Source organism: Glandiceps talaboti, chromosome 4 (genome assembly GCF_964340395.1).
Source record: "Glandiceps talaboti chromosome 4, keGlaTala1.1, whole genome shotgun sequence".
Lineage (NCBI taxonomy): Eukaryota > Metazoa > Hemichordata > Enteropneusta > Spengelidae > Glandiceps > Glandiceps talaboti.
In genome coordinates, this window is record NC_135552.1 from 16,600,724 (window position 1) to 16,627,971 (window position 27,248).

General features: G+C 33.9%; 1 protein-coding gene across 1 annotated transcript; it reads right to left on the reverse strand.

Annotated features, from left to right (window-relative positions):
- Window positions 1–27,038, reverse strand: LOC144434579 (natural resistance-associated macrophage protein 2-like). Its single transcript, XM_078123047.1, has 16 exons — window positions 26,917–27,038; window positions 24,131–24,317; window positions 15,772–15,956; window positions 11,379–11,501; window positions 8,503–8,729; window positions 8,263–8,333; window positions 7,391–7,458; window positions 7,105–7,260; window positions 6,434–6,592; window positions 5,569–5,655; window positions 4,669–4,788; window positions 3,993–4,142; window positions 2,922–2,995; window positions 2,162–2,318; window positions 1,609–1,659; window positions 1–1,263 (listed from the first exon to the last, which is right to left on the reverse strand). The coding sequence occupies exons 2-16, from the start codon at window positions 24,186–24,188 to the stop codon at window positions 1,102–1,104; spliced, it is 1,848 nt and encodes a 615-aa protein (XP_077979173.1). The 5' UTR covers window positions 24,189–24,317; window positions 26,917–27,038; the 3' UTR covers window positions 1–1,101.
- Window positions 27,039–27,248: the final 210 nt, after the last annotated feature.

A 27,248-nucleotide genomic window follows, 5' to 3' on the forward strand; every position in this document is an offset into this window, starting at 1 on the left:
ATACTACCATCAAGTCATTTAAGTAGGCAAAGATATTTCGTTCTTGAGTATTTTAATATTGTTACATCTCAATAAGTCTGCATAAAAAATTGCCCAAACAACCACCATTTGACTGTACTCATATTTGATAAAATTGTCAACTACTTTATCTCCCTTAAAATTATTCTGAATACTATACATCCCTGAAGTATGAAATTCTATTATTATTCCAGAAAATATTGTTCATGATTTTAATAGCGAAATAACTCAAGAGAAATGTAGTTACTTTGGAACAGTAAGTTAGAAATGAATGAAAAATTGCAATCAGTCTATAGTAGACACAGATGTCATACTAGTTTCTAATTTACCATTCCAAAGTATTCCTCTGATAATCAAGGTGTTGTTTACTACTAAGATGGACACAAACTAAAACTATTATTGCAACATGTTGATGATACAACAGTGGTAAGTTATTAAATGGATGTTGGTTTAATTATAGTCTCAGTAGGGTGGCTCTCTGAAAGCTAGTTCCATAAACTTGCAGTGTTCTGTTTTGGGACTTCCAATGTTTGATCACAGGGTGATTATAATCGTACAACAGAGCCACTGCTCTCACCCACTTGTGTAATCTACCACTGTGACAATGAAGAACAACAGTTTTAGTTTGTGTCTATTATAATAAACAAAAACCTTGCTTCTGGGAATACCAGAGTCGTAACTACATTTGACTGTTTGGATGATTATTCTATCATGTTGATAGTCTCCTAACTGGTACTCCACAAGCAGTTTTTTTAAGCACAAGGAAGTGTACATAAAGGCGTCTGATTTTCAGTAAAGAATGAAATATATTTGCTAGCCAAACCTTGGATGACATCACCCTACTTCTTAATAAGTTATGACATCACCCTACTTCTTAATAAGTTATGTCTCACCATATATTATACATGTACTATCTTTTCTTCAAATGAATAAAACATTTCTCAGAAGTATAGACTTCTCGTCTGTATTTTTTGAAAATCTTCAAATCTGGATTGAAGAGTGTATGTAGTAAGTGAGGCAGGTTTCTAGTATCTGATTTAGCTATTTTGTCGTATAGTGTATTTCAAAGCATTGCTTATCCCATCATTCTGCAGTCTGTTTGCTGGGTATAAGCTCATCTCCTTTTTGAGGAGAGTCCAGAAGTACACGATGACTTGAGGTGGAGTCGTCTGAATCTGATGCCAACAACCTGCTTGTGTTATCTAGTGATCCTAATTCATAACCAGTTTCTGGTGGAGCGCAACACTGCAAACATAAAATGTGTCATACTTACTTTAAGCAAACATTTATTGAGCAAAACAATAATTCACTGTGAAATGATGGCGACATATTGACCTCTGTAATTGTGAGTGGTTTCATAGAACAAAGACCACAGTGTCAGACTGAGGCAGTTTTTACTCATAAATCATGGGTATAGTTAAGTGACAATCATTCCCCTCAGTAGCACATGCATAATCCTGTGTGTGTACAGAATAGATGACATAGTATTGGGGGATTGGCAAATTGGCAACAGGTACATTGAATTTGACAGAGCAGCGTTTTGAAAAAAAAAACACACCTTAGTATGAGAAAATAGACTAATGTACTTACTGGTGGCCTTGGAAAACATCTTGACCCAAGAGAAACCATACATATCCATGCCTGTATCAATGCAATGACAATCTGTCAATTTGACATACATAGATCATGTGAACTAAAAGGAAGACACAACAGCTTACACGTAAAGACCAGAGTCTTGTAGAGATGCGCTGAACTTCTTGAACTGGTTAATTTCTTTGGTGAATTCATGTATATACAGTTACATCCAAAAATGAAATGAACAGTCAGATGTAACTTACTAATATGCCTGAAACACATGTTCACAAAGAGACCTGGCATCTTTGCTGTGGGTCATCACTCAAGACTCCTAAGTGCTTATTCCATTATTCATTCAGTGTAAAACATCTCTATGAAGGCACAAGATCAACTTGATGTTTCTCTGAAATCACAAGTAATTGTAGCTTATGCTACATCATGAAATGACTCTCCAGAACCCATAGTTTTAAGAAAATGCCTCTATTTCTTGGAGTCGTGTTCCCCTTTAATCATTCTAAAATTGCTCAATACACCTTTGTAAGTAGCTCAGAAACAGGCTGATACTTACCAAATAGCCAATGAATGATAGATAGAGTATTACAGCAATCGCTACACCTAAATAAATCGCCCAGTGATGTGGTATTACTCTTACAAACAGTGCCACAAAATATAAATTAATTCCGATAACTGTCACTGCTAATAGACTGGCCACTATTTTTGATAGTCTGAAAATATATAAAAGAAAACAGGTGAACTGTTGGTGAAATTTATATAGGATTATTAGTTTGTGTAGTCAACTAGACCAGCTGTCAAAATACTGTACATGGTTTAAGAACTCTAAATTTTGAGAAACACTTTGTGAGTGTACATGTATGTATCAGTTTTACAGCATAAACAGGCAATGTTTGCCAAAGACTATAATAACATATACATTTACGATCAAAGATGATCATATTACTTGTTAATGTTGTTGTTTTATTTGACAGATAACAACAATTCTCAGTACCTGAAAAAGAATATTACTCCCTAGGCATGTCATAAAAATAACGAACATTTGATTTCTTGAATTGGTCGACACCATAACTTCCGCTCCAAGCACTTCACATGCATTACTATGGGTGCGTGTGAGAATAAGTTTACCCTTCTTGCTCTATTTTGACCCTCTAGCATGAGGTAAGGCTATTGCAGGTACTGAGAATTTACTTTTGAAAACAGTGACTTCATTACAATGTTGATGATTAACTAGTGATGGTCATTGAAAACTCACAAACTATGTGATCACAGTTACAACTCATCAAAAGTGGCTCCTGTCACACATCAATACTTACAGGCCATTTTTAAAGTCTCCCATTAAAGATCCTACACTTGTAAATGTTAATATCGGAATGAGGGCAAATGGAAGCTGTAACAAAACAACACAGAAATTATTAAATATCAACCACATATGTGTACCATCTACAACCTCATACATAGTTGCAAAGAGATGAAACAGTTCACCCACCTACACATTGGGTGAAAGTGACAGAGATATTATCTTCACAGCAACCAAATATTTTGCTTTTGAAATTAAAGTAAGGTCCAAGAATGAAGTTTCTAAATTGTGATTTTAAATCACAATTTAGAAACTTCATTCTTGGACCTCCTTCCTTTAATTTCAAAAGCAATTAATATATTTGGTTGTTGTGATTTCCGACTCGGAATTGATGATACATGTATCTCACTCATCTTGAATAATCAAGGCTACGAAATCTATCTCTCTGTCAAAACGCCTGTTTCTTACACAGCCCTCAAATGGTCTACCTGGTTGGCTGCTATTGACAACTCAATGCCCAATATGAAGCATTGTTGTTTACTGGAGAGAGGTAGCAAATTGACTTTCTGCTACCTGTAGTGCATATCACAAACACATCCTGTACACTGAAAATATTTTGAAAGCTTTGCTTTTGAAGATGAGTCAACCTCTTTATGTTGAGTACCTTTCAGCAACTTCAAAGTTAAATTTGGCAATGGAGTCAACATTGATAGAATAAAGAGGAACTTTGTGATTGGTCAATTTGCTGCTAGATAATGAAAGTTTGTAATCACTTCAGGATGATCTAAGATACACAAGCTTCAATGACTTTCCTTTAGTTGACAGAGAGATAGATATCATAGTCATAATGTCTTGATTATATTCATGTTGTAATTGTTTGAGGGCAATCTAAAAAGATACTTCAGCTTCAATCACTTTCCTTCAAGGCAGTTGACGGCGAGACAGATATCGTACAATGCCTTGATTAGTTAGGTTGTAACTGTTTGAGGGCAATCGAAAAAGATATATGACTTTCTTTCAAGGCAGTTGATGAAGAGATAGATATCATAGTCATCATAATGCCTTGGTTTATTCAAGATGATCTTACCTGTAAACTTTGAAGGACATTTAAAGCATCATTCATACCAGTCAGTTGCTCCACTCCACGAAATACAGCTATAAATATTGTAGGGACAATGGCTATAGAACGAGTCAAAAGCACACGTTTCCATCTTGACCACTGTAAATTAAGGAAACCCTATGGAGAGAATAGAACTTTGATGAAGTAAATTGTTGTGTAGATAGGTGAAGTTCTCACCAAAATATATACATGTGTACATTTTACATCTGATGGCTGAAAGTGGACAAATTGGGTAAGACGTATGTTTGCGTGTGCATGCGCGTGTGTGCGTGTGTGTGTATGTGTGTGTGTGTGTGTGTGTGTGTGTGTGTGTGTGTGCGTGTGCGTGTGTGTGTGTGTGTGTGTGTGTGTGTGTATAGAAGAAAATATATTCCAAGACAAGAGCAATATTTTGCATGACAACAGCTGCTGTCTTCAGCATTTAAAGTGTGACAGAACTTGAGACCCACAGATGAAGAGGAGCTCAGTCTCTTCAAAATATTTGGGTTACTAATGATATTATTTAGAGACAGAATCTCAGGGTAAAGCTACATGTATATATATATATATCTATATAATGGTTTTTTTTATCATTGAAAATTTCATTCATATTCAGAGTATTAAACTTTCCCTTGTATGATCACCGATTTTCTTACATTCTTACCTCCATGACAAACTGTCCAGCATATGTACCCGTCATGGTTGAACTTTGACCTGCTGCAAGGATACCAATTGCCCAGATATATAAAGCAGCTTGGCCATACTCGCAACCTAAAAATGCTCCCTTCAAACAAAACAGAAGTTGTATACATGTATGTAATCACATGGAAATGACGATGGGTATGTGTCACCTGATACAAGTACATGTATGTGTCACCTGATAGTGCAACAGGAGACAAGTATGTGTCACCTGATAGTTTATAGAGTTGATCTCCTTTTGCTTTTAGCTATAGCACGTAAATGTTGTAAGGTGTCTAGATCTATATACATGTGTTGGACAATGGATATTAATCATAGCAATCCTGATCACAATACAACAAAGAAGTTGAAAATACTCAAAAGTCTTGTTTTTGCAATACACCAGAAATCTAGTCTACTATAGGTGTAGGCTTGATAAATTTTAATTAAAGTGGTCATATGGATGAGGATTGGATATTTATTTTGGATTTTTAATCTCTAAAACAATTTTATCATGGCTTCCTACTTGAAAAATCAATGTGGAAGAACATTGACTAAGTCTGTGTTTGTAACTCAATACATTGCAAAAGGCTAAAAAAAAATGTGTAAAAAAAGTTTGTTATTGTACGTACAATAACAAACATTTTACACATTTATTAATCTTTTGCAATGTATTGAGTTACAAACACAGACTAGGTCAATGTTGTTCCACATTGATATTTCAAGTAGGAAGCCATGATAAAATTGTTTTATGAATTAAAAATCCAGAAATACTAGAGTAGATTCTCTCTTCTATTCTTATGTATTGGACTAATTATCAGATGCAATCAATATATCATACATTTCTATTACAGGTTTAGATTGAAGTAACGTGACCAATACTTACTGCTTTATGTATATCCATTGTCATTACAGTGTCATTGGCATGAAATAGATGCGAGTATGGACTATTTCTTTCCTCACACTGTTGATACTGTTGAAAAAAAAACCCCACCAACATATTAATCAATGAAATGTATAAAGTGAATTCAAATATTGTGTTGGCTTTATATAATTGAATCCGATTTCTATGATGCAGATTTATACTTACAAAAAGCTATTTAAAAATATTCATTCATAAAAGTTACAAAGTAATGCAGACATCTTCAAACAATATAACTCCAAACACATAAGGGTGCACATCAGCAAAAGTAATGTAAGATGATGAAATCTAGCCATTAACAGAATTTATGACACCTAATATCTTGATTGATTAATACAGCATTATACATTTCAACATCTCATCATTTTGTCCACAAAAGTTGGATTTGTTGATGGACTGTATACCATAGATGTTTGGACAAAAAGGTCTAGGAAAGTTAGCATGAGTGAGTACGATACGAAACTCATTTTCATAAATTTCTTTGTATATTAAGATATGTCTTTGTTGTTTAGCCCTGGTCAGGCTTCTCAAATGATGTGGTATCTGACAGAATGGCATAACATGTCATATCATACAAACTAAGGTCCAACCCACCAGCACGACAGCGGCTAATTGACATACCTAAGCATTTCAGGTCTAAACTACAGCAACAAAATGTTTTGAAGCAACGCTATTATATTTGACTGAGATTGACATCACTACATTAATGGGTATCAAATGAATACTCTGTACGCTGACATTAAAAAGACTGTCAAGTTGACCAACACATGGTGTGTACATCTATCCTAATTATCAATTTTGAACACTCCCCAAAATTATAGACACTTACTATATCTAGGTTTGACTTTCCATACAAGCCTTCTGCAAAGACAGATACCACTAATACATTGATAGCACAGGCTACTGTTAATGCTATTGTGGCTTCTATAAAATAATACATATTAGCCTCTTTCACTTTCTTCTTGTTTTCTCTGTCAATAGCTCTGGTCTAGAATATTATAAGAGAAAACAAAGAATACATCATAATTGCAGGTTACACAGCTCATACATACAATATACACAAACAAAAGTCTTCAGAAGTTGCTGGCATTTTTAATACAAGGAACTTACGACAATCTCAAAAAAATTACAATGAAAGTCACAGCAAAAAAAAAATTATTCAACTTTTTGAAAACCTCGTCAAAATTGAAATATCAAAATAATGACAGCCACTCTTTCTGAGACTGTGGTACCTCTTTGGAAAATTGTGTGGGTGATGACTTTTGAAACATTTCTACTCCTTGATTCATTTTCAATTTGGCACAAGCTTTAATATGGCCAATCTCTGCAGGATATAAAATCTTACAGCAATCAATGCAAATGTAAGTAGATGTTGCATACTATGATAACAGCCCTACAATGCACAATCATGCTTACATTAACTTACCTTGACCAATGCACAATGTAGGTACATGTTGGTATGATATAGTATATTTACAACCTTACAATGCATCAACTTACCTTAACCAATGCAGAATGAAGATAGATATTATGTGGCATAATAATGGCCCCTACAATACCGACAGCTTGTTCAATTACTCTTGGCTCACAAGTGCCACAGCCTGGTATAAACAGTCCTTTCAAAACCTCAACTTGCTGTGGGGCAGCTACACCATACTACAAGAACAAGACAGAAATTGGCAAAGATTGAGGTATCTGTATGTCTTCTATGATGGAGTATGTCTTCTATGATCTTGTATTTTGAAATATATCAGTTCTGTTTTTAGTTATATGGATTGACACTTACCTCATAGCCAAATGTTATAGCCATCACTGTTATGAGGAGGGCAAAAAAAGCTTCAAGTTTTCTAAGGCCTGAAAGGAGAAATAAACATTTACTGTATAACATATTGTTTTTACAGTTATGTTAAAGAAATATGAAATTCATGTCACACAAAGAAACTCAAAATGATATTTTAGTCTAATAACAGTGATTTACTATGATTGGGGAACCCCGGTAACAGAAAGGCAGAAAGGGATAAAAATGGCAGTCTGATTGTCTATGGTAATTTTGTTTGGAACCCAGGTAAAATGACATGTAGATTATACCTACTTACCGCCCTTTGCAAAAACACTCAATAAATACTGAATGTGGCAAATTCCAGATCTAAATTTTATCTGTCATAATATATTTTTATTCATATGAAGAATTATGTAGATTATACAAGTAGGTGATAGCAGTGCCTCTGTTGCTTGTATATAAATCACCCTGTAATCAAGATAGTATGTGGTCACTTGAGAAAAATTAGCTATCAGAAATGCCACCCTACTGAAAGTATAATTAAGCCAGCACCCATTCAATAGCTTATATTAATTAACATATCGCAATAGTAGTTTTAGTTTATGTCTATCTTAGTAAGTCAAAATTCTGATTGCCGCTGTCTTATCACCTAGTAAGCGACTTGGAGATATGTAAAATTGCATTAAGGCAAACAAAATATAAACAATTCAATCATGAATGTCATCATTTTTGGATGTTGGGTTATGTATTAAACATTAAATTGACATCATAAATTAACCCTCAATTCATTAAATACATTAAATTGACATTTAAATTAAATTAAACATTAAATTAAATTAAATTAAATTGAGGGTAATACATGTACATTGTATACTCACCATATTTATCAAGAAATAAAAACAGGAATGTGTCTGTTATTGTAATCAATACTCCAGCATACAATGGAATTCTGTATGGCAAAATAGAAAACACAAAATATTGCTTTTAATGGTGTTCAAATTGTGGATGTCAAATGACCAATCAGGGAGCAGTGCAGCTGATTGAATCAGCGTGCTGAAAATAAACTGATTGTTATTATTTTTACACAGACAATGAAATGATCTGATGAAAGCACTCACTTTCCTCTGGACAGTAAATTATAAGCTATTGCAGTTCCTATAACTTCTTGCATGTCAGATCCAATGATAGCAATCTCAACCATTATCCATAGAATGAGTCGTGGCACTTTGGGATATTCTAAATAGCAGACTTCAGCAAGATGCATTCCGGTTACAACACCAAGTCTGGCAGCTAGTCTTTGCAGTAGAAGACCTAGAAATGTTGCCAACAGCAACATCCATAGTAACTGTAAAACATACACACAAAAATTTAAAATTATAATATATGTGATAATTCGCTCAGCTTTTTTGCCTACACCAGAAAATTGTCAAAATTTGTGAATATACCAGTGCATGGTTTTGACATTAAAACTTCCTTTGTCTGGTTTATGAAATGTTGACAGATACTGAAACAGTAGTCTGTGATGGCATGTGCTTTCTAGGTATATGTTAATAAATGTGACATCACATCTATTTCTCACTTGATCACTACTGTTATCTGTGGTTAGTCAAAGGTGCAACACAAAATATATTGTCACACTTGTCCCATTTCATGTGTTCATAATGCACGTTTAACACCCAATAAAACCATACATTTGCATTTTTAGAAAGCTCTTGTTCTCCTCTATGTGAAGATACAAGTGAAATACCAAAAAACTCAGGTTTAGTCTTGTGAACTCAAAACAATCGGAAATTTTTTCATCAGGAGAATGTCTTGCTTTGACAGTGGTGTGATACTTATGATATAAATGCCAAAACATTTACACCATCTAAGAGTCCAAAACCTTCTCTGGAATTCTTCAGAGACTCTTTCATTTTAACCCCTTCAATACTGAAAACATTCCCGCCAAAATTATTTGGACAAAATTCTTGTTTTATGTAAGTTTTTGGCATATATCAACTTCATTTTAGACTGGAATTAAAGAAATGTTACTTCCTAATAAAGTAATATTATTATAATTATGAAAATATTCAAATAAATTGGGTCCCCATATTATTTAAAACTCGTCTCTAGTCATGAAAGGGTTAAAAGACACAATGACAAGATAATTAATGTTCATCTCTTTAAGAGCACAGGATGTCTTTCGTTATCTGGTCACAGATCTTATACAATCACAAACATGGAGGAGGGAAAAAAGGGTCTGGTGACTAGCTTATATGGAACAGCTGCTATGAGAGTAATTTCAGACCAACCAGAACCACTACATGTTTGATATGTGAACATATGCTCTTGCTACAGGAAAATATGATTGATCATTCTCTCACTTTCACAAAACCAATTTGGTTATATTTAGATGACAGTCATAATTTTTATAGACAGTTTAAATATAATCATAATTTTATTAAGCTAATATTGACAAGAATAATCTGTTCCCATTTGATTCATAAACTGGACAGAATTACACTCACAGTGATGTTGGTAGAAATCAATTTCTGCAAAATACAAATTATATGCTGGGACAAAGTAATTCATAAAACTCTTCTCAATTGAAATATGGACCAGATTTGATCTGAATGACTCTTGTAAGGTATATATACCATTGTAACATTCCAGCTCTACCTGTTACTATTATTAAACTGACATGTATTTGATTTGAATTCAATTTCAATTGTCAAATAATGGCTGTTGACCTATCGTGGCATCAGCTTGTCACAGGTCAGCAGGGAATTATACCATATTGCTTTTACAGTAATTTACAAATTCGAATCAAATCAAATTGCTTTTCTTTTGCAAATAAAAACAATAACTAAATTTCAACTATTATAAAAAAAATCCCAAATTGTAATAAATTTGTAGACTACTTTTTTATGAAATTTTTATTTCATTTCCTCGTACCCTTTGAACTTTGACTTTTTATTTGACAGATCTAATATTAGAAAGGATGACACGATAAATGTATAGAGACACCACAAAAAGGTCAAGGCAATGCCAGGATAATTTGGTAAATCAATATTTTCTAGTAGTAACAGAAGATATGATGACATGAGTAACACCTTAGCCGCCTGGTCCAGCTGCCTTGACACACTGTTGACTATAAATCTCATAGACAATGGATATAATTTCTATATGATTCCACTTTGAAAAATGCTCAAATTCGACTGAATTATAAAAACAGCTGTTACCTTTATACATCATACAATTGTATACATGTATGGCTACGCTGGAGTTAATGATCATTGCGGCAAAAGTATTTGTTGTATTGCAAATTTTATTTCATTCTAGGCATAACTGAAATTTGTTGAATTTTGAAAAACTTGTTAAAAAAGCCACATGTAAAATAGTGTGTGTGTGTGGGGTGTGGGGGTGAAGGGAGAACCTGTACAAATAAAACTGGACTTCAATTGGATTAAAATCGAAAGAAGAAGGCACAATTTATTTTATTTTATTTTATTTACAAGCACAGTAGATGTGAAATATGGTACATGAAGAAAATCAAGAATTCTTCTTGATCATATTTTGAATCAGATTGACCACAAATATTAAATACTGAGTCAGAACAAATTAATGTAGAATGTGCCTCAAAAATAAACTCCTTAAACTTTTGCTGTAACAGTTGCTTTGTTCAAGTAAACTCCTGCACATTTTCACGTAAAATGAATTAAAAAAATCTGGGGTCATCATATAAATTTTTTAAAAAGTCTTCAGACAATGTAACACAAGCTATATAAACTAACTTTATTTGTTTAGGTGGGGGAGAGGTTCTGGTGTTAATGCAATTGCTGAACTTTACATGTATTTTCACACTTCTAACCAAATTTTGAAAACTTTACTGCCTTCAATGATAACAGCTTCTGTATTTATTACTGAGATGTTGATAAGTTGATAAAAAGATAAAAATTTTACTTCTGTTCTAATGTGAGATACTGGGTTTCCCCTAGTATTTTGATGTGCTTACCTGGAATTGTGCTGTGAAACCTGACTGTAGATCAGATTCAATGTTGCCTGGATCTAAATAAGCAATACTCATCAGGAACCCTGGACCAGTAAATGCCCACAGTTTACGAAAACTAAACCGAGTCTGTCATAAATAAAATAGAACAATATTGACTACTGAGAATAGAGAGATACAAATTAATTGCAGTATTACATATGTACCTGAGATTACTCACATCAGTGCATGCATACTAGTGGTATTTTCACTGCAGTACAATATCGAAAACATTATTGCATACCTCTATGCTAATGATATGTAAATGAGGACGTGGCCGTTCACTACACACAAATTCATGTGATCGTACTAAAAAAATGTATATGATTTTATGGAAATTTGACGTTTCAGATAAACATCTGTAATAATAACAGAATCCCATTCCACACGAGTTCCAGTTTGGGTACTGCTTGCAGTGTTTTCTGCTGCTGCACTTTCACTTGCTATGCTCGTGAAAGTACAGGTGCAGAAAACACTGCAAGCTCACATGCAAATACCCCAAGTATGCCAGTTTACACATAGTACACATGTACCAATGCAACTGGTAGTGTAAACTCATTAGTAGCAATAGATATGCTTGCCAAACCCAATGGTAATTGCACACAATTATGACAACTTCATCAAATGTGACATAGATGGGGTTGTATATTTCTATTAAATCTCCTTTGAATTTCACGTAATAACAGAACCCTATGATGTGCAAGTGCAAGTGTGGCGTACTCGGGGTATTTGCACAAGTGCTTGCCATGTTCTCTCTGTCAGCACTTTCTTGAGCATAGTGAGTGAAAGTGCAGAAAAAAACACTGCAAATACAAGTGTAAATATACCCCTGAGTACCCACACTGGAACTCACATGGCATGGGGTTCTGTTATTATTACATGATTATCCAAAACAGTAAATTTATGTAAAAGTATGATACTTTGCGATCGCATACTCTTCGTGTAAAACAAACAATCGCATCCTCATTTGCATATCATAACATACAGCTATGCAATAATGTTTTCAGTATTTCACTACAGTGCAAATACAACTAGTACTATAGTATGCGCATCTAATGGTGTAAGTAATTTTTGATACATAAGTACTAATGTATTTTATTCTATACAATTACACCTCATGTCTGTGTCTATAGGTTTAGCAATATAAAGCAGTTGTAGAGTTGGATGTACAGGATATGGGTATTACAAGAATAATCGTGTCCCCTGACAAAGATTAGGTTCTATAAGTCTCTTCCATCTGACACAGCATTGGTATCAGTGTAAAAGAAACAGATGTATAAAATGTAAGAAAAGAATGAAATTATGTACCGGGGTAGTTGGTGCTTATAACAATAGTTTCTGTGTTTGTGAAAACTAATCATGCATATCTGCAGGGCAGGGCTCTCGACTGAGCAGAATGCGTGATAGGTGACAGGTGATGCATAAACAATATTCTGCGTAACACTCCCTCTAGAGCAGTTTAGAATAGGCTTTTCAATATTTCATCACTAAAATATTATCAATCAATCTTCTGTTCAATAATATATTTTCTTTTTGTCCTTGATTCAAATTAAATTCATAATTTTTTTTGCGTTTAGAACACAGCATTATAAGGAATATAGTATGCCATAGAAGGAGTATGGACTATTATTACATATGAGATTACTACCAGTGCTCAAAAAAATAGTGGTGTTTGCACTGCAGTGAAATACCAAAAACATTATTGCACACCTGCATGCAAATGACATGCAAATGAGGATGCAGTCATTTGCTACACACGAAACTGCATGATTGTGCTGTATGATTTTTATGGAAATTTGCCGTTCCAGATAAATACAGCTGAATCATCGAGGGATCGCCGAACGACTGCGCGTATCATACACATTTTATGTTCCCCAAGACCGATTTAGTTAGATAAGAAACAGGCTTCCCACGACCACTCATTACAAATATAAACAACACCACATTTCTGCCGACAAGCAGGCACTGTATGTGCACACACATATCACCACAGGGAACCATGCAAACCGACTGTCATATATTAGGATCAATGGAAGTACATGTATACACAATAAAAGAGACCCACTTCCACTCATCGATGAATATACGATGCATTCGTGCTCATACTACCGATTGCGTTGACCCGTCCCGTTTGAGGGAACTAAACACATCGTGATAACTGTGGTCTTCAGAACATTATTTTGCATAAATTTCACCAGTGGGATCTGTAAGTGGGGTTTCAAAGATATCGGCACTGCGAGAAATCAAAACACTTCTTTGTGCCATAACAAAGCGTCATTGATACTGTTTCAACTTCCAATAAGTTCCATGTTTTGACTGTCGCACTACGACAGTGATGAACACGTTAGCGGCTTTCACAGTCATTCATGTTTCAATATCACTTGAAAACATCTATAAATCTGTTTGGAATTACTAAACTATTGCTGAATAATTATTTCAGGCGATCAAACTTTTTGGTTTTCACGTTAAACAGAAGTTCCTGAAATCAAAAGACTTTTTACGGTTTGTTTTGTCGTCCCGACTATAGTATAAGCTGAAATGATGATACTTGCGACGCACACGTCAACCAATTTCTTCCGACTTGGATGGCACGTAAACCGATTGCCAAAGCAAGGGTTTACACTATTCATGTAATATTGCAGACATTGTTTGTTTTCTTGTACCTGCAACTCTAGCTTTGAGGATTACCTTATGCCAAATTCTAGACGGGTAGGCTGTTTTGACACGATGAGGTCCAAACGTACGCAAATATAAACAACAACACTGCACTCTATCCTACATGTACGTACGTAACGGCATGTGACCTTGTCAACGAAAATTACCAAAGGTGCCATGGTACAAGCCGATCGTTCAATCGTAGTGGCAACACTTATAGGACATTCACGATAATTGAGTTGAATAGACTATATGGAGAGGGCACGCTAAAATGCTCCTAAGGTTCTAAGTCAGGCCACGTTTGGGTATAAAGTGAAACGAATACAAATGTAAATCCGGAAATTACTGATGATGAGATGTCACATTTGACGTGACCTCTAAACTTGGACTATATTGTCGTAGATAGCGTGGTATTGCGAACGTTTTTTCAGTACTAACAACAAGTTGATCGTTCGTCTGATGTTTATTCAATCCTTCTATTAACGTGAAAACCAAAAGGTTCGATCGCCTGAAACATGTGAAATAGTTATTCAGCCGTAGTTTAGTAATTCCAAACAGATTTGTAGATGTTTCAAGTGGATAGTTGAAACATGCATGACTGTGAAAGCCACTATAACGTGTTCATCACTGTCGTGAAACGAAGAAATTACGTTTCTTGTGCGTCAGTTTTAAAATGACACGGCCCCTAAGTTTGATGTTGCGGCATACTCTCAAGCATGAAGCAACACGTTAATCGTACGTAACAGATACTCACTACATGCAGGACACACTTCAAGTTCAGTTACAGTCACTAATAGTATTAAATACCAAGCTAATAGGTAATACGTAGGCTAAAACCATCGATGGTTCAGCAAGAATTATGAGACACTCCCGAAAGTTTAAAACTAAGACCAAAACCAGAACTTCAAAATCAACATGTACAATGTACAAATCCAGTACTTTCTTTTGTAACACAGACTCTTCATCTGTCAAAGTTGGCGGAGGAAATACATGGTAGTTGAAATAGTATGCAATGACGCTTTGTTATGGTACAGAGAAGTGTTTTGTTTTCCTGCAGTGCCGATATCTTTGAAACCCTACTTACAGATCCCACTGGTGAAATTTGCGTAAAATAATGTTGTGAAGACCACAGTTATCACAGTGTACCTAGTTCCTAGTTCTAGTATTATTGAAAATTATATGAATTTACGTCTTTCAATGTGAGAGTCAGTGTGCTATAAGCATGGAGGTCACTTGCAACTTTGAATCAATACACTTGTATGTGTCAAAATCTAATCCTGCAATGTGATGACTTTCAATAGCTTGTTTGTACCGAGGACGATGAGTGTGTCTGTGTATCAGTAGGGGCCGGATGATGTTGTTTATATTTGTATTGAGTGGTCTGTGGGAAGCCTGTTTCTTATCTATCTAAATTGTTCTTAGAGAACATAAAATGTGTATGATAGGCACAGTCGTTCGGCGATCCCTCGATGATTCAGCTGTATATGTAAAAGAACAGAACCTCATGCAGCCTTAGTGCCAGTGTACGTGTGGTACTAAGGACTATTTGCACTCATGCTTGCAGTGTTTTCTTCTGCACTTTCACTTGCTATGCTTGTTAAAGAACAGGTGCAAAGAACACTGCAAGCACTCTGCGAATACCCAAAGTACAAATGTACGCCACACTTGCACTCACGTGTCATTGGGGTTCTGTCATATTACTTACACTTTCATCTTCAGGTACTGGTACTTCTTGATCAAAATAAGTCCTTCCTGAACCATTTCTCTTACTTCCCTTTGGCTCCTCCTCCTCTTCTTCTCCTAGTGAGTCCTGATTGGTTAGTTCTATATGATTGATAGAAGGATTGGCACCTAATGTATTTTTTCCATCATTGTCTGAATCATTCATCCCTGCAAAGTATGGTAGATATAAAACCTGGTTAAATTCTGATACAAAAGATGGCTCTGTGAACTTTATTTACTGTATTTCACATCTACTAGGCACTTTACATTCTTACAAGGTCATACATCAACCATAAAAATGCACACATGTTCTAAAATGCTTGTTAATGTATCATTATAATTGGGTGTAGGAAGAAAAATCTAAAGATTTTGCCTTTACGAAAGGCATTCAGTTTAAATCTATCTAAGACATAGCATAATTACTGAAAACCATTTCTTATGCAAATGCCTCATTAATATTCATCGACTGGCTGTTTACCAGAACCTAATCAGTTCTTGTCATTACCATATGGAAGATTTGTTGTAGCAAGTTTCATTAGAATCGATGCAGCAGTGTTTGAGATATCTTTCCACAGACTGACAGACACATGCACAGACAGACAGACAGACAGACAGACAGACAGACAGACAGACAGACAGACAGACAGACAGACAGAAGAACAACATATAACCTTCCTAACTGAAGGTAAACATGACACATATTGAATAAAAAATATTAACGTGGGTGTGTTTAATTTCATCATGGGCTCATTCAACTTTAACAAGTAATGGTAGAAGTAGCCCAGGAACTTGCCTATCTGAGTGGACATATTGACTAGACAGAGACTGTTCTGGTGAGTGATATTTTCAAGCCTACCAGACAGCCAAGCAGTGTGTCCTATAATGATAGCCAAATTATGTTGTTGAGAGTCAAAATGATAAAAACTGTCATTTCTAGTGAGTCACCACATAGTGAGAGATAGGGGAACACCAAATTTTGGGTGCAATCAGTGGTGTGTCAAATTGGCTTTGAAGTTAGATGGCACACTGTTGTCAAATCTCTGCCAGTGGGCTATGGCAGAAGATGAATAATGAGATTTTTAATAGATCAAAGTAACAGATGTCATGTTTTGTAGGATGAATCAATCTAATTACAGTGACATTATTATCTCAATGCTTTACTGACATGCTGTATTATATAACATCATACCACACATAAATCATCATGTTGAATGCATCATGGGCATTTGTGGTGTTGCTATGTATATTCATGAGTCCTTGTCTTTTTCACGCATCAACACCTTGCATATTGACAATTATGAATCTCTTTTTGTAGAAATATTTTCCACACATGACAAGTTGGTTGTTGGTGTTATCTATAGGAAACAAAACACGTCCACTCAGGAATTTTTTAATAGCCTAGACAAGTGTTTAAATTTTATGTCATCTAGGAACAAAAAATGTGTACTTCTTGGCGATTTCAATATTGACCTTAGTTGTGGAGTTGTACTACAACTAAAGTTGTGTATACATTATTTACACAGGTGTAAAGTCAAAATCTTGGTTATTCAATAGTGACACCAGGCTGTATATTTACTATATTAGTTTCTACAAATGAACTTCAGTCTACCAAGTGACTTCTTATACAATTCTATGACTGTTTGAATACCGGTATGTATGGAACTTTAGAAAATGAAACATTGTATAAATTTAATGAGGTGTGTGTATCTTAAATTTGCATTTTCCAAATCTATGAAAATAGTACCAATGGCATTGTAGCACAACTGTACAGTTTTTTAAAAATGTTTATCCACACACTGATCCATGCTATGTATAGGTGTTCATTAGCAGAATGTTTATCCAGTTACCTATCCACCCTATTGTCATCCTTTGCAATATTAATGAGATATTTACATAATTAATAGTTTTGCAGTAATGACCCTATATCTTAAGAATGCACGCTTTAAATTCAATGTAATTTAGTACATACATTAATGATAACAAACTGCATGTGTCATAAAGTTTGATAATACCGTATAGCTTGTAATTTTAATGAGTTATTTGCATAATTAGTGATTTTCAGTAATTACGCTAGAGCTTAAGGATGTACTCATTCTCTGGTGTTATATGGGTGTGTGAGCTCATTAAAAATATGCACTTCTGATCGCAAATTCGCAATAGATATATTACTTAATCGATAAAATAGAGAAAATATCATTGTATACTAGTACATGTATATTTTTGCATGTCATGCCTCTCAGTATCGAAACAATAAACGGTTCATGCATATATTCGGAACAGGTAGCCTGTGGGGGTCAGCTATGAAACGGTGATGCGAAGCCCAGGGTTAGTCGAATCGCCACTAAAACTACATCGAGCTGTACAACATTACACGTACAATTACTGAAATTTAACTAGCAAATTACAGTCTACCATCTTTGAAACAAGTGAATATATCCATCACCCTTTTGTAATAAAAACTTGGCGAATCTCATAAGGTGAACAGATTACACTAACCTAGATCGTGTGGTGGTGTCTGTGGATGGTAGGCTGGTAGCCTGAATGAGAATGAATGGGTACTCTTAGGTAGGTTTTATTTGAGTAGACGTGGTAACAAGGACAAAAATAGTTGACAAAACAACTACTTGAGTAGACCTGTTTACTATACGAGGTTTACTATACGAAAAGTCAAATTTACCCACCTTTACCCAACCTTTACCATACCTGTAACCCACCTAACTACCATCTCTGTCAAGGGGTAGTACGAGACAAAGTGACACTTTTGACTGTTCACAGCCTCCAGGGGAGAGGGAACCGGGGGTGAATTAAGTCAAAGCTGTCACTTCGTCTCATACTCACCACATTTACACACCCTCTGCTAAAGATTTACCCCAGTTGAAAGACATGGTCAAATATGACTTTTCATATAGTGGTACGTGGACTCTAGTGAAAGTTACAGCTGGTTAAAAATACACCAAACTCACTTTTTACAGAAGAGGATATGAACAATCTGATATAAACATATTATTGATCAATAGCATAGCATCAATTGAATCGTTACTATACAAAGTTATGTATTCGAGTGAATAGACCCAATTATTTTTATTCAAAACTACTGTCTAGTCTCTCACTCACGCCATTATGTCATATGCATTGTCTACGTTTCTACTACATGTAGTATATGTCATATGCATTGTCTACGTTTCTACTAGTATATAGCTATTTGGTTGGAGTTACATTACAATTCAAGGGAACAACATGAATATACGTGTTTTCTGCTGTTACATTTGATTACGTTATTTCATCGAAATTCTAAAATAAAACAGGATAAAGGACAATGTAGTATAAAATAAAGATGATAAATTCAGATCTGAAGAATATCTTTTCTAATTCAAAGGAACAATATGAATATATACATATTTAGTTTAGTTATTCAGCGTGAAGGCACTCTTACATTCGATTAAGCAACGAACCTCCTCTTGGTCAGTCATGAATAAAGGTTGTAAGTAACAGCAGAGACACATTCTAATGTACCACCCAACCCCAACTGCCAACCCACCAGAAAATAGTATCTTAAATCAAATTTTATTGCATTGTTAGCTATCATTCCACGTTTTTTATTACTCAAATAAAATCTGACATTCAAATCTTCAACGTAAACAACATGGAATGTACCCTTCTACATCTTTTGGTAATTCTCATACACAAATAACCTTTATTGCTGGGAATAAGTAGTCATTTTGACACCATTGCAAAGTGGGAAATTAATAAGCACTCATGAAATGCCTTTAACAACGATTCATTTACTTTTTAACATGATATTTCTACAGAATGTAGAGGGAGAACTGCATACAGAACAAATAACAAAAACGTTCTAAAGTAGCTGCCATATTGACTTTTTCCATTGCTCTCAATTGGTCAAAAGTGGGGGTAAAACATTCTGAAGGTTTCTAAAGGTGTTTTACTGAGTGATGTTTCTTTTCTATCTAATATTTGCAGGAGGTCCAATTTATGTAACTTGTATGCTAATATTGAGAGGTAAAATTTCAAATTTTGTGTAGACTTATACTTGGACTCTATATCATGTGTAGAATATACCTGTCCAGGATTCAATACTACATGTGTAGATACGTATTAAAACCAGATGCCAGATCTGAAAAGGAATATATTAATGTGTGTATGTACACTTGATAACAAGCGACTTCTGTCGTTTAGATTTCAAAATCAGTTCAAGAGATTTCGAAAAGGACCGTACACAAGCGGAGTTGCTAAAATACAAACTCCACGATCACATCTGTTGTAAGTATTCATTGCAGACTTGAATGTCGTGTACTAGTAAATGTTTTGTTGTATTGTCATGTGTGTTGGCGATTTTTTGCCCAAAACTCAACATATAATCTATATACTGAAAGTTTATTTTAGGACCAGACAGACTATTACGTTGCATTATATAAGCTTACACTCAAATGTTATGTTACAACATGACAAACTTTCACAGACACAGACAAACTGATAAAAGAGTCGCGTGAACCACAGACAGGTACATGTATGTGCATGAACCTACATCAGAGGGGCCCGGTGTTGTTTTTGTATCAATATTTGTCAGTTTGATAGTGATAAGAAGTACACTTTTTTTCGTTCAAATCACAGGCGTTTCTATATAACTCCTGCAATGGTAGTATATGTACAAATATTGCTTTCTAATACAGAGTCAAAATGATTTAATTTGTATGTATACATACATATAATGGGAATATTGATTAACGTTCAGTATATGCAATTGTCATGGGGAGGGTCATGTTTTAGAAAATGGGACAGAGGGGAGGGTCACTTTTTATGAATGGAGAATGGGGGAGGGTCATGTTTCTCTTAACAGACCATGTGTGATTTCCTCCGCCCCCTGTAAATACTGAAGGCTCCCTAAACCAACCAGAGTATTCAAAGTAACTGAAATAATTCATGGTTGCGTACATTTTTGAAAGAATAGCAATCAGCAACATCAAACAATACAGGAGATCAAATAAACCGGAAGCATCATACATAATATGCAAATGATATGCAAATAAATAAGCCAGAATTTATAATATTGTGATTAAAATGCAAAATTATACAACAGTCTACAAGTTTATAGTCTACAGGATGCCCATAAGTAGTCAGTACATTTATACAGATATAAAGCAATCATACAGTTCACATATTTTACATCATGATTTTACATCATTTATGAAATTGCTGCAAAAATTACCCTTAATATTGAAATAAAAATTGCCAACATATATTTTTTAATTGCTCAGATGATGGGGAACACAATGATATATGTTGGCAAAAAGTAACATGAATTTCACACATAACCCAAAAATCTGCCATATGCCCCCGCACTATTAGATAAAAATGCAAACAAAATGAGAGGTTGAAATAAAAATGCAAACAAAATGGGATGTTGAAATAAAAATGCAAACACAATGAGATAAAAATGCAAACAAAATGAGAGGTTGAAATAAAAATGCAAACACAATGAGAGGTTGAAATAAAAAAGCAAACAAAATGAGAGGTTGAAATAAAAATGCAAACAAAATGAGAGGTTGAAATAAAAGTGCAAACACAATTAGATAAAAACGCAAACAAAATGAGAGGTTGAAATAAAAATGCAAACAAAATGAGAGGTTGAAATAAAAATGTGAACACAATTAGATAAAAATGCAAACAAAATGAGAGGTTGAAATAAAAATGCAAACAAAATGAGAGGTTGAAATAAAAATGTGAACACAATGAGATAAAAATGCAAACAAAATGAGAGGTTGAAATAAAAATGCAAACAAATTGGGATGTTGAAATGAGAGGTTGAAATAAAAATGCAAACAAAATGGGATGTTGAAATAAAAATGCAAACACAATGAGATAAAAATGCAAACAAAATGAGAGGTTGAAATAAAAATGCAAACAAAATGAGAGGTTGAAATAAAAATGTAAACACAATTAGATAAAAATGCAAACAAAATGAGAGGTTGAAATAAAAATGCAAACACAATGAGATAAAAATGCAAACAAAATGAGAGGTTGAAATAAAAATGCAAACACAATGAGGTTGAAATAAAAATGTGAACACAATTAGATAAAAATGGAGACAAAATGAGAGATAAAATGAAAATGTAAACTAAAAATAATGTTAAGACAAGTGTTTTGGCACTAATCTCACCCCATAGTACTCAGCACTGGAATTCACTCCCAACAACAATAAAACTTATTTCTAATAGACACCAATTCAAAAAACAGCTAAAAATACATCTTTTCACAGAGTAATGTTTTTTTTGTAACTTGTCAAATGTTCCTTTGTACTTAGACTTATCCGCATTTTCCAATTAGCCCTCTAGTCACTTTGTATTCATTTTCACATTTCTTGAAATAGTAGTTTTTAGTAGTTACATTGTATTTCAATATTTCTGGTATCAAGTATTATAATTTAAGTAGTAGGTTGGATCATGGACACGACTAGGTATGTTTACCTATTTCCATGGTCCCCACCAGAATTAATATATTTTATTAGCATTTTTTTGTATTCAAACTTTTGTCTTTTCTTTCGTTATTGTTTAACTTTGGTGAAATAAAGATTCATTCATTCATTTGAGCGAAAAATATGATTTATACCCTGATCATTCATAACACAAAAAAAAACACACATCTACGACATTTGTTCTGCGATGCTGCATTCTCAGCAGAGTCTACATTACTCTTTCAAATATATTCCTTTGTTGAACAACGGAAAACATTACTAAATAATATCAATTATATTCTATATAACTGACAAATGTTAATAGGATACACTTCTCTAATTTTAGCAGTACTGTACAAAATGTAAACCGAAAACCATATGTATATTGCTTTGTACAGTGTGTCATAATATCAGACAGCAATATTAACATATATTTCTTTTCTATATACTGGATTGACCTCGTACATATAAATAGCTAAGTTATTTTTGTTCATGTTTCTTGCACTTTATACTTATTTCATATGGTAACCTTTAATGATTTCGCAAGGGATTATTACGTGTTTGAAATAAATAAAATTACAAAATATGATAAATTATGTAAATTGGCTATTCGTATGCAAGTATCTGTTTCTATAGGAGACTCACTATCAGCTTGAGTTACTAACTGTAATGCCATTCAGCACAAATCAAACTGGCCTTTTTAGAATGCCTTGCATTCGTCAATAAACAGAATGATCTCAGCATTAGCTTTAAGCCTTAGAACAATTCAACACAGGTTTACATGCCTGTAACATTATTATTCATTGGTATAAAAACCCGAAATAGCATTTGTCTGAATTTACTGGTATCTTTTCATGTCATTATGTTAATGAGATTCGTTTATAGATTGACATCAGTCACATGATACATATGTGGGTACATATGTATTGTTATTTTTTATGGGCTATTTGTTTTGAAATGACCTTTGACCATTGAGGTCATAGCTATTCATCTTTTGTACATTCTAATAACCTTTTGGAAATCATACCCCTGATTTTTACAGGCCTTGCAGTTAATTTTGTGGAAAATTTCTTGATATTGCGAAATTACATTTTTACATTGAACTCATAGTTTTTCGGTAATGTTTTATTCAGTAAAAATAAAATCCCCAGTGAAACACTTTTTTTTTTACTAATAGTTACCCTACATATCTCTGTCTTAGATCAGTGAAAATTTGGTCAGGGAAAATTAGCTTATTGCTCTTTTCAATGAAAGTTAACTCGCTTGAAAATGTATTCCACGTTATTTGTATTCTAGTTTATGCACTCACTGACACTAGACTTGTCTGTGTATGAATAAGGATTTCAACATGTGTAGGGCAAGTTAGTTAAATCTCAAACAACTATAAAGAACTATCGAACTATAGTGGTCTGTGGTCAAATGCAGTTGGTTGTACATCTACATTAAACAACTTATAGAAAAGCATAAAATTTATTTAACTTATCTATTTCCCATGTAAATTTTTTTTTCATTTGCACTGCTTCTTTTGTCTTCTAGTTTCCTATACGTGTTACGATCACTATGATCATCTCCACCTATTCATCTATTGGAGAGGATAGTGATCGTAGAGAGCGTCGACAGGTAGAGGGACGAGACTACATCTTTTGTGTCTCAAAATTCAAGGAAAAACATAACTCCACCTGCTAACACATGATACAATGGACAACAAACAGAGGATATGAAATACTGTTATTATTTACTCTTTTCAATGACATCTTAAAAGATATAACAAGTATATCGAAGTTCAGATTTGCAACATGCCACATTTTCTTCATAAAATGCCATATTTTATACATGCTAAAATGGGAATGAATAGCGAAATGTTTTCACTTACTTTCATTTTCTGATGGTGAAGAATCAAGGCTTCCATATTGTGGTGTGTGTTCCTCCATCTTTCAAAGTACTAAAGCTACCTGATTAAACAACCGTCCTCATTCACTTCAGAGATAATCCAATCACTGATAAATTCATGTCTCTATAAGCTTCCCTTTGTACATCACTGTTATTGCGTTATAGTTTTTCTAGACAAGAGAAATATTGATATAACATCAAAATTATAATGTTTTCACATCACTGGCACTGTGTAATAGTTTTTCTAGACAATAGAAATATTGATATAATATCAAAATTATAATGTTTTCACATCACTGGCACTGTGTAATAGTTTTTCTAGACAATAGAAATACTGATATAACATCAAAATTATAACGTTTGTACATCACTGGTATTGTGTTATAATTGTCTAGACAATAGAAATATTGACACAATTACATGACATGAATTAATTAGTTATTGCAAATAAATTATGTAACTTACATATCTTGGGCAAGGCCTATTTTGAATTAGAGCCCATATTTCTACATTTCTTATTGTAACACCTTAAAAATGATGAGTCAGTCGGTTAAAAATTTTTTAAAAAATTTTAATATGTATAAGTACATGTTGGTGGAAATTTCATTTTACAGTCACACTTGAACAGTCTGAATGAATTTAAAATGACAATTTAAGTCAGAAATAAACTTTGAACCATTCATTTATTAAATTGACAGAATTTCAGTAATAAATGGTAATTTTACTCAGGTACACACTCATGGTGTTCACAATCAATGATGCAACTTTTATTTAATCCTGCATTTTTTTTTTAAATTTCACCAGACTGAAGAAAATACGGGGTCAGTTGCAGGTCATAGGAAACATCGAACACATTTTTACTATTTATTTTAAAATTTGCATTTTTGTTTTCCAGTGAAATAAGCGAAAATAAATCTTTAGCGAAAATATCTAGGTTTACAGTATTCAAATATGGGCATGATACACCTAACCTGTGTGACCATGGTAAATGTATGCGGTGCCAGCATGAGTATCAATATATCGGGATGACGTAAATGACATATTATTTAGATTTTCAAAGCAGATCTAAGGCACGTCATTCATCAACAAAGTTCTTATTTTACTGAGAAATGTTTGTTCAAGGACGTAAAGCTATTATTACAAATAAATTTATAATAAAATAATCTGGATAATAACACACGGTATTATACATTAATTCACATTAAAACACGCTATGACACACAGTGTGTGCATGTTACTGACAATGCCATATTATGTGTACATGTACAACTACAGTGAAATTACACTCCATGTCAGGCTACTAGAAATTGACATACCAATATGACAGTGGTGAAAATAATTACTTAAGGACTTTTGTCTCCATAAAAGATTTAAACTTGCAGTTAAAACAAATTTATCTTCAAAATTGAGGTAAGAAGGTCTCCCTTCCTGTTTCATTTTTACAATACTGATCATACTGAATCCAATCTGATATCATCATCAATAATATATGTTATGTACAGTGAGTTTGATTGCTGTCATGAAAGTTACAGATATATTCATCATTCAAATTTTTAAAAAAAATTTAAAAGTTAAATTCATTACACAAAAAACTTATATCACGAGAGCTAGATATTTTGACTTGAAGTTGAAATAAATCCTGAGTCCTGTAAGTTTTAGAGCATACACTACTGATGTTGAAAACAGCCACATTTTAGTTTTTAGGAAAGCAACAGATGCATAAGCAGACTTAGTGTAAACATACATGTATAATAATATGTTGCCATGCATGTAGTTATCCCAATAATGTAACTGTTATTGCTATAGTATAATATCAAATCTGCTTTATTCTCAACAACCTGTTACATAAATATAACAAGCCTTCATAGAAGACATATTCCCGACTGGTCTGTTGTCTGGCAAAGTAATTACACAAATTTAAATTTCGCATTGAAGATGAAGGTCAAGGTCAAAGCTTTAGTATCAAGCAAGTATACTAGATACAGGTATACTTGCATATTCTACAAGTATACTTAAATGGTGTCACTAGATGCAAAACTTCAAGTTATTGAGCAATTTGTTCTTTGACCTTGAAGGGTATGTTCAAGATCAGAAATCAAGGTAAAAAAAAAAGGAAGCCAACCTCTGATGACAGGGGTGTAGACACTTGAATTGAGTCTCTGTATTCAACTTCTGCATTAGCTGCAACTGAAATATTTTTGACATTTTTTAGTTTCATACACCCTGAACAGCATTGAATGATCACCTGTGGGAAATGTATTTTTTTTTTTTTTTTTTTTTTTTTAAGCTTTCTTCAAATAGATTTGTGGGCCTGGACAATCATGATTTAACCCTGTGTTATTGCAATACTTATGACTACCCAGTAATACCGATTGTCGAATTTTACATGTACAATGTCTAATTATTGGTATTTTAACACTACGGTTGTTCATTACCGTCAGACAGACATACCCATAGACATGTTGTTATTTCCCTGGGTCTTTGAATAAATTATATCTTCCTTCCACCACTGAGACTTTTCTCAGCACTTTTGACATTTTATTCAGCATAAAACAATTATTTCTGATGCAATTAATTTATGTCCAGGTTTAGCAAAGAATTTCGTCAGATTGTCTGGACTAAATATTATACTAGTAGTGCATACAGTAGAAATGCAGTAGTTATTGGAGAAGAGTACACCAACTTGTTGATATCGTGACACCCCCTGAAAAGACTCGTCACATGCACCACATTCGATGAAAACTGTATTTTGTAAAGCATAAAACTTACCATCTCCTTATCAATGTTCACCAGATGGGTAATATAACATCATTCATTCATAAGTGTACGTTGCAGATAAATACACATAACGTTACATTCGTGACCATCTATGTGTCCCGCCCGAATGAACACTGTCACTTGTCGACTGGCTCGAGCTGACACCTCGATATGAAAGTGCGCCTCCAAGCGTCTGGAGTTGCATTCCTGGAAAACAAAACAGAGAAAAAATGTTCCTTTTTTGAGTTAAAAAAAATGATATTCACAGTTCAGATATGTCAATAATTGTGACAAGTATACATTTTTTTAAAAGAAATTCTCAGAACAGATTGGTCTGAAGTACA

What these genes read in the sequence shown, in the direction of transcription:
- LOC144434579 (XM_078123047.1), bottom strand. Translation starts at nt 24,188, where the DNA reads ATGGAGGAACACACACCACAATATGGAAGCCTTGATTCTTCACCATCA. An exon ending in TTCATTCTGCATTGGTTAAG is followed by an intron (nt 6,593 to 7,104) that starts GTAAGTTGATGC and finishes ATAATATTCTAG; the next exon opens with ACCAGAGCTATTGACAGAGA. An exon ending in CAATGGATATACATAAAGCA is followed by an intron (nt 4,789 to 5,568) that starts GTAAGTATTGGT and finishes TTTTGTTTGAAG; the next exon opens with GGAGCATTTTTAGGTTGCGA.